General features: G+C 43.3%; 1 protein-coding gene across 1 annotated transcript in view; it reads left to right on the top strand.

Annotated features, from left to right (window-relative positions):
- The window catches only part of LOC141107444 (peptidoglycan-recognition protein SC2-like), a 31,783-nt gene extending 23,283 nt beyond the window's left edge, over positions 1–8,500 (top strand). Inside the window, exon 5 of the mRNA XM_073598168.1 lies at positions 8,189–8,500. Coding sequence (XP_073454269.1) covers positions 8,189–8,367 — 179 coding nt within the window. The 3' untranslated portion in view covers positions 8,368–8,500. The remainder of the gene's footprint in view (positions 1–8,188) is intronic.
- Positions 8,501–9,604: the final 1,104 nt, after the last annotated feature.

Raw genomic sequence — 9,604 nt, forward strand, 5'->3', positions numbered from 1 at the left:
ATTACCTGTTTGAAAAATTCTATAATAAACTATGAAAAATGTTTTTTTTTTTTTCAAAATTTCGGTCCTTTTTTCTTTGTTTAGCAAAAAATAAAAACCCCAGCAGTGATTAAATATCACCAAAAAAAAGCTCTATTTGTGTGAAAAAATGATAAAAATTGAATTTGGGTACAGTGTTGCATGGCCGCGCAATTGTCATTCAAAGTGTGACAGTGCTAGAAGCTGAAAATTGGACTGGGCAGGAAGAGGGTAAAAGTGCCCAGTAAGCAAGTGATTAAAAACATGGTACCATGATTGTGGCTGCATCCGCAGCCATGATCCTGGTATAATGCTTGCTGCTGAGGCTGTTCTCATGAATGAACCTTAGCAATCTGGCATGGTTTCAATGAAAAATCGACTGCCTACAGCTACTAATTTCAGCAGGTTTTTGTGGACCCTCTAGACCTAGCACGTGTCAAACACAAGGCCCGGGGGCCTCCAGGCCATTTAGTGTGGCCCTCACACCTCTCCTGGGGCATCCCCCTCCTCTCTACACCCCCCCCCCCCCCCTTGTCCCAGCAGTCAGGAGCAGATAGGAGGACAGAACACCTCCACCAGATCCTTCACTTCTCAGTGCAGCCTCATCTCCGCCTATCCTGGGGCATCCTGAAAAAACCTTGTCTGGAGAAGAAAAAGGTGAGCACTACCATTAGTCCTGTGTCATGCCAACAGTAAAGCATCCTGAGAGCATTCATGTGTGGGGTTTCTTCTCAGCCAAGGATGTGGGCTCACTTACAATTTTGCCTAAGAACCAGGGCCATCTTTAATATGGTTTGGGCCCTGGGCAAACATTTTTTTGGGCCCCCCCCAATGCAATTTTGCTCTTCACCACAACATCTCAAAAAACAGACACACACATATAGTTATCTAAATAAAACTTTGCAGACCCCCTTCACAGCAGTCCTACAGTGTCCTCAGTTCCCTTTCATGTAACAGCACTCCATTACACTGCAGACATTTTCACATTATAGTGCCCCTTTACACATCACAGCACCCCCATTACATTAGAGTCCCCATCATGTCATAGTGCCCATTTACACATCACAGCACCCCAATTACATTGCAGCCATTGTCACATCACACATTCACATGTAGGTGTTTTGGCAGCCCACATTTGCGCAGGCACAGCAGCCCATTCATTTGAATGGGCTGCCATGCCTTTGCTTCCTGCATAAAAAAAGGTGCATGCAGCATTTTAAAAATGCAGTGGCCTTGAAATCCATTCTGCTTCTGCACCGTGCGACTTACCTGCAGTTACTGCACACACAGAAATGCACCGTGTTTTAAAAGTGTGGCCTAAACATCTAAAAATGCAGCAAGTTTGCCGGTGCAGGAACTGCAGGCAAGTCACATGGTGCAAAAGCAGAATGGACAGACAGTGCTGTATTTCACTGCTTGATGGGCAAAGGTGTGCGCAGCGTATTACATGATGCATGCACATTTTTCTTGCAGAAAACGCAGGCATGGCAGCCCATTCAAATGAATAGGCTGCTGTGCCTGCGCAAATGTGGGCCGCCAAAACACATACATGTGAACTAGCCAGGCCAAAAATAAGCCCATCGAGCAGTTAAATACACTAATGCTATCTATGTGCTGTAATGCTGTGTGCTCTGTAATAAAAAATACAGCCACAGCCTCACTCAGCCTCAGTGGCGGCTGGTGCTCAAAATTTTTTTTGGGGGGGCGCAAAAATTTTTTGAAAAAAAATCATCAATTGCAGGCGCTGTGCCATCAAACGCTGCCACTGTGCCCATCAAACGCTGCCACTGTCCTATCAAATGCTGCCACTGTGCCATCAAGTGCTGCCACTGTGCCCACCAATCGCTGCCACTGTGCCCATCAAACACTACCACTGTGCCTTCAAACGCTGCCACTGTGCCATCAAACACTGCCACTGTGCCTTCAAACGCTGCCACTGTGCCATCAATTGCAGCCACTGTGCCCATTAAACACTGTCACTGTGCCATCAAACGCTGCCACTGTGCTATCAAACGCTGCCACTGTGCCCATTAAACGCTGCCACTGTGCCTTCAAACGCTGCCACTGTGCCATCAATTGCAGCCACTGTGCCATCAAACGCTGCCACTGTGCCATCAAACGCTGCCACTGTGCCCATTAAACGCTGCCACTGTGCCCATTAAACGCTGCCACTGTGCCCATTAAACGCTGCCACTATGCCATCAAACGCTGCCACTGTGCCCATCAAACGCAGCCACTGTGCCCATCAAACACAGCCCCTGTGCCCATCAAACACTGTCGGTGTGCCATCAAATGCTGACAGTGTGCCCATCAAATGCTGCCAGTGTGCCCTTGATTGCCCCCAGTGTGACCCCCCCCGCCCGCTCGCTGTCTGCCCGGCACTTACCCTGTCTTGGTGAGGCAGCGGCTGACAGCGACGAGCCGGGTCCATCATGCGTCTCCTGCCGTCCTCATCTCCCGTCCTCTCCTCCTGATAGGCGTCCAATAGCGGTGCCTGTCGTTTCAGCCAATCAGGTAACAGACCTGATTGGCAGAGAGACGGAGGCAGAGAGGCGGTTTAGTGTTAGGAAAGTGAATATTCATTCGCTTTTCCAACACAGCTGAGTGACCTGCGAGCGCCCAGCATGGCGCTCGCAGGTCACTTTTTTTACGCCTATTAGAGCCTATGGCTCTAATCAGGTGCTTAAACCCCCCGACGCTGTAATTAAGGCTTAAGGGGCAGCTCTGCTTTGGGCCCCAAACAGTGAAAGGGCCCTGGGCAGCTGCCCCGTTTGCCCTGCGGTAAAGACGGCCCTGCTAAGAACACAGCTAAGAATAAAGAATGGTAAAAAAACATCCTCTGAGAGCAACTTCTCCCAACCATCCAAGAACAGTTTGGGGACAGACGATGCCTTTTCCAGCATGATGGAGCACCTTGCCATAAGGCAAAAGTGATAACTAAGTGGCTTGGGGAACAAATCATTGACATTTTGTGCCCATGGCCAGGAAACTCCCCCTTAATCCCATAGAGAACTTGTGATCAATCCTCAAGAGGCGGGTGAACAAAACAACCCACGAATTCTGACAAACTCCAAGCATTGCTTACGCAAGAATTTGCTGCCATCAGTCATGATATGGCCGAGAAGTTGATTGACAGCATGCCAGGGGGAATTGCAGAGGTCTTGAAAAAGAAGGGTCAACACTGCAAATATTGACTCTTTGCATAAACTTAATGTAAGGGTCAATAAAAGCCTTTGCCACTTATGAAATGCTTGTAATTATACTTTGGTAGTAACATCTGACAAAAAGATCTAAAAACACTGAAGCAGCAGACTTTGGGAAAATTAATATTTGTGTCATTCGCAAAACTTTTGGCCACGGCCGTACATTACAATAATGTAAACACTTGTTATGACTGTACTTTTATCATATCAGGACTTATGGAATATGAATAGGTTTTGAAATCTGGGTTGTATGAAAAGGGCAGATTAAGATCAAGTAGAGCCAAACTTAAATGTTTATTGGGTAAACTGATCTTCTGGTGTAATTATGGCATGAATTAAGGAGGTTTGGAGGTTTACAATGGCTGCTGAAGGTCTTATGAGGTGGTCATTTTATGACAGGCTTAGTTGGAAGTTATTCGAGGCTTACAGACCCTCTAAGTACTGTTTATTCAGCTTGATTTGCTTGAGCTTGTTTTAGTTTTGGGTTTATATGGAAAGTAGTAGGTCTCTGCCTGGCCCTGTGGATACAAGATTTGAATCTGATTGTTTGTCGCAGGCTTCCAAACTTTGGGAAAAGAAGGGTGGAATTGTGTTCAGTGCAACTTCCTATCTCCTTACTCATTTTGGGGTTTATTGAAAACCGTTATTGTCACAGGCACCTCCCCCTTAATCGAGAAAGACTAGATAGGGCTTACAACACAGCTTGGGATTTAAGTGCAGCATAAGTACTGTCACACCCCTGATAGGGTTTTTATTGCTTAATTGGCATCTGGAGTGATCATACTAACTATCCCTCAGGATCCTTCCAATTTTACACATTTTATGCAACAATTCCAAGCCTTGATAGTGATACAGTAAAGGGGAACCTTTGAAACACCAAAACGTAAAGAAGCCCCTTTGGAACCCTGAAGAAAATCTGAATAGAATTTAAAGTAGACTTTCTAGGTTTCGTGTTCAATGCACGCAGTTGCAGGGATCAAGTGGTTAAAGCAGGTGTCTGAGTCAAGGTTAGGGTTAAAGGCCATGGTTTAAAGTTAAAGATTAAGGTCAAATGGTGTTTAGGCACAATTATGTTTTTTTATCCTAAATAAAATACACTGACCCTGGCTTTGACATTGACATGGACCCTTGACCCTAACGCTGACACTAACCTAGATCAAACCCTGATCTAGCTATTTTTTCTTTATTTGTTATTAATATATATATATATATATATATATATATTTTTTGAACACTTCTTATTTTTTAATTTAGTATCAGTGTCAGTGTATTTTAGGTAGCATAAAAAATGCAAAATGCGCACTATTGTTTCCGGGATGTACTATAGGTATAAAACAAAAATATGTATAACATTTTTATAAATATATGATATACAGCTACATTTCTTTGTGCCAGTTTTTCTTTAATAAAAAAACCCCCCCTGAGATATCCATTACCATTTGCCACCAAATTAAATCCCAATTTGTCCTGAAAAAAAACCCCCAAGATCTAATTTACCTGGGTACACTTAGTAGTTGCGAAGATATGTACAGTTTTCAGTTGCAAAACTGTTCAGGCGTTTTTGGGATTTATTTTACCCTCCATCATGAAAAGTCGGCTTTTGGTATCCACCTCTATACCAATAGGTCAACCGATAAAGGTTTTCAGACGCTCACCTACCTATACTTCAGGATAACAGCCAACCAACATCTACTCCTGAATGCAGATATTGCCTAAAGACATCAGCCATGTGACCCCCCCGGCTACAGCTCTCTGTTGTAAGAACCACATCTGGAAAATGTCTGGAGAATTGGCATTTGAGTTTGGTAAAATGTTTATCAATAGAAATGTTAGGTTAGTCACATGGGTATGGGGCATTGGCCGCCCAGCCATTAGGGGCACAGGGGCACAGCCCCACTAATCCATGCGTCCGGCCCCTAATCTACATGTTGGGTGCCAGATGCATGGATTCCAATGGTTTTTTTTTTAAGCATGTGATTAGAGCCTGAGGCTCTAACTGGCTTAAAAAAAGGGTGGGCTTGGGCTGCAGAGCACTGCGCCCTGAGCCCACCCAGTTGTGTGACAATAGCAAATGAATATTCTCTATTGTCTTCCTGATTCTCCTCCCAGCCAATCAGGAAGTGACTCCTGAGACCCAATTGGCCAGGGAGTCTTATGTCGGTGGGTGGGTGTTGTGCTTGTGGTGATCGCCACTTTCTCCTCCACCATCCGTCTCCCAAAGGGGGGAGGGCACTTGTGGCAATTGCCACCTTCTCAGACGCCGCCCGTCTCCCAAGGGGGGGGATTGTTAGTTTGCGCCCCCCGCCACTGGTATGGGGTGCTTTTAAAAGGAGAAGTAAAGTCAAAGCTTGTGTGGCTGTATTTCTCTTATGGATCACAGGAGTGCAGTTCATTTTGCACTAGTTTTCAGCAGACAGCGGGCTGACGTCACAGAGCTGGTCCAGGCTTGGGCAAGATTGTGGCACTGGGTTCGGAAACCTCCCACATGCCTGGCCTGGCAACAGGCTCAGCCTCTCCGTGAGCCACTAAGAGCCTGAGATGGCCAGAGAGCAGTGACTGACAGTCTACAGGTCTCTGCTCAGGGATCTGCGAGAACCGAGTGATCGGCGGTGTTCGATCGCTCGGTTCTCAGTGTTAGAGGGGGACAGATGCAGCATCCACCTAGGTAAGTATAAATCTGCAAAAAAACAAAACCCCATACTTCTCTTTTAAAAAAGTTGACTTGAATTAAGGCTTGAGTGCCCTGGCATACAACACAAGGTTGCTTAACCACTTGCCTGCCGGGCACTTTCACCCCCTTCCTGCCCAGGCCAATTATTCATTTTTCATCGCTGTCACACTTTGAATGAAAATTGCGCGGTCATACAACACCACTGTACCCAAATGAAATTTTTAACATTTGTTTCACACAAATAGAGCTTTCTTTTGGTGGTATTTATTTAGCACTGGGTTTTTTATTTTTATTTTTTGTTGTTAAACAAATAAAAAAAGACCAAAAATTTTGAACACAAAAAAGTTTTTCATAGTTTGTTATACAATTTTGCAAACGGGCAATTTTTCTCCTTTTCGTTTCTTTTGATGTGCGCTGATGAGGCTGCGTTGATGGGCACTCATAGGCGGCACTGACGGGCACGTATTGGCAGCACTGATGGGCACATATTGGCAGCACTGATAGGCAGCACAGGTGGGCACTGACAGGCGGCACTGATTGGCAGCACTGGTGGGCACTGTTGGGACTGCCCTGATGAACAGAGTAGATGTCCCTTTCACACAAGCCAGTTATCGGCTCTCCTCTCCTCACGCTGCCAGCCTGAAGAATGGAATGCCAATTCCATGTCTTATGTTTACATTGTGATCAGCAGTTTTTGAACACAGCTCTGATTGGCCCTTTACCCTGATCTGTGATCAGCTGTTTCCTAATGATCAGTATGACCATAGGAGGACGTCCATGGATGTCCTCCCGGCAACGTAAGCCTATGCTGTAGCCGTTTTTTGGCTATAGCGCGGTCAGGAAGCGGTTAATGTGGGTTTAAACCCAAAAATGTAATATATTGAAGCTTACCAGTTATTAGATGGGGTGGCTGCATTCATTTTCTTTTCTTAGGCTCCCCCCCTCCTGTTTTGTCTGGGGGAAGGGGAGTGTTAAATGTGCTAGCAGATTTAAATACCCTAACACAATTAAACCAAACCTAGCTAATACTTTATGATCAGTTACAACCTTTTTTTTTTTTTCCTTTTGGGATACAGATTTGACAAGAATAAATAAAACGGATTATTATAAGCACCCCTGTCAGTAGTAAATGGCTTGTCTCAACCCTGTAAACTGATACATTCCGCTGGAGAGCTTGTTCCTTTTGAAAAACAACAGACTTATGCCGCGTACACACGACCGGTTTTGCCGTCGGAATAAACTCCGAAGGTTTCTCCGACGGAACTGCGACGGAATTCCATTCAAGCGGTCTTGCCCACACACGGTCAACCCAAAGTCCAACCAAAGTACGATCGTTAAGAACGCGGTGACGTACAACACGTACGACGGGACTGGAAAAAGGACGTTCAATAGCCAGTAGCCAATAGCTTCCGTCTCGTACTTGCTTCAGAGCATGCGCCGTTTTTGGTCCGTCTCAACAGCATACAGACGATCGGTTATCCCGATAGGAATTGGGTCCGTCGGAAATATTTAGAACATGTTCCATTTCTAGGTCCCTCAGAATTAAAAAAAAAAAAAAAAGTCCGATGAGGCCCACACACGATCGGAATAGACGATGAAAAGCTTCCGTCTGACTTTTTCTGTCGGACATTCCGCTCGTGTGTACGCGGCATTACTGACTGGATCATCAAATGAGAATAGAAGAAAGGAAGCCTAAAAAAGAAAACAAATGCAGTCCACACTCCAAAGACATGCTGGTAGGTTGGTTGGCCCTAGTATGTATGAATGTGAGTTAGGGACCTTAGATTGTAAGCTCCTCGAGGGCAGGGACTGATGTGAATGTACAATGTATATGTAAAGCGCTGCGTAAATTGATGGCGCTATATAAAAACATGTAAATACTAAATAAATAAAATAATAAATCTAAAAGTTGGTAAGCTGCAATATAATAAATGTTTAATAAATATAGAAGTATAATATTATATATTATATATATATATTATATATATTATATATACATATGTATAATAAATGTTTAATAAATATAGAAGTATAATATTATATATTATATATATATATTATATATATTATATATATATGTATAATAAATGTTTGCTTTTGGGCTTAATACCGCTTTATCAGATATAACCAAATCCTGTAAAAATAACTGAGTTGTATTTTAAGAGAATGACTTTTTTTAAAGGCCAACAAACATTTTTAAAGGTATAAAATCCTCAAAAAATGGCAATTTCTTTGCTTCCTCCACTAAAGCTGCCAATTTATTTTCATGACTATATATTTTTTTTCCTCTATACAGATCGTGTCCCCAACATTGCCGCCCTGAATGCTGCCAAAAATCTTATCCAATGCGGGGTGGCCAGAAAGTTAATCATAGGCGATTATAGACTGCGGGGTCACCGAAACGTGAATCCAACCGAATGTCCCGGAAACAGCCTCTACAATGTCATTAAAGGATGGCCTCACTTTAAAGCCTGAGATGGATCACCAGTATGCTCTGTGCTTATTGTATATCCCAACAGGCAATTTCCCCCAAATAAATGGAACAAAGATTTTAGCATAGAAGTAGCAGCCGAGATCACACTCATCATACCTGCATGTACTTGTGTGTCATTAACCACTTGAGCCCCGGACCATTATGCTGCCTAAGGACCAGAGGTCTTTTTCCAATTTGGCACTGCGTCGCTTTAACTGCTAATTGCGCGGTCATGCAATGCTGTACCCAAACGAAATTTGCGTCCTTTTCTTCCCACAAATAGAGCTTTCTTTTGATGGTATTTGATCACCTCTGCGGTTTTTATTTTTTGCGCTATAAACGGAAAAAGACCGAAAATTTTGAAAAAAAATGATATTTTCTACTTTTTGTTATAAAAAAAATCCAATAAACTAAATTTTAGTCATACATTTAGGCCAAAATGTATTCGGCCACATGTCTTTGGTAAAAAAAATGTCAATAAGCGTATATTTATTGGTTTGCGCAAAAGTTATAGCGTCTACAAACTAGGGTACATTTTCTGGAATTTACACAGCTTTTAGTTTATGACTGCCTATGTCATTTCTTGAGGTGCTAAAATGGCAGGGCAGTACAAAACCCCCCCAAATGACCCCATTTTGGAAAGTAGACACCCCAAGGAAATTGCTGAGAGGCATGTTGAACCCATTGAATATTTATTTTTTTTGTCCCAAGTGATTGAAAAATGACAAAAAAAAAAAAAAAAAAAATATTTACAAAAAGTCGTCACTAAATGATATATTGCTCACACAGGCCATGGGCCTATGTGGAATTGCACCCCAAAATACATTTAGCTGCTTCTCCTGAGTATGGGGATACCACATGTGTGGGACTTTTTGGGAGCCTAGCCGCGTACGGGGCCCCGAAAACCAATCACCGCCTTCAGGATTTCTAAGGGTGTAAATTTTTGCTTTCACTCTTCACTGCCTATCACAGTTTCGGAGGCCATGGAATGCCCAGGTGGCACAAAACCCCCCAAAATGACCCCATTTTGGAAAGTAGACACCCCAAGCTATTTGCTGAGAGGCATATTGAGTCCATGGAATATTTTATATTTTGACACAAGTTGCGGGAAAGTGACACTTTTTTTTTTTTTTTTTTTTTTTTTTCATAAAGTTGTCACTAAATGATATATTGCTCACACAGGCCATGGGCATATGTGGAATTGCACCCCAAAATACATTTAGCTGCTTCTCCTGAGTA

This window comes from Aquarana catesbeiana, linkage group LG09 (assembly GCF_042186555.1).
Source record: "Aquarana catesbeiana isolate 2022-GZ linkage group LG09, ASM4218655v1, whole genome shotgun sequence".
NCBI classification, from domain to species: Eukaryota; Metazoa; Chordata; class Amphibia; order Anura; family Ranidae; genus Aquarana; species Aquarana catesbeiana.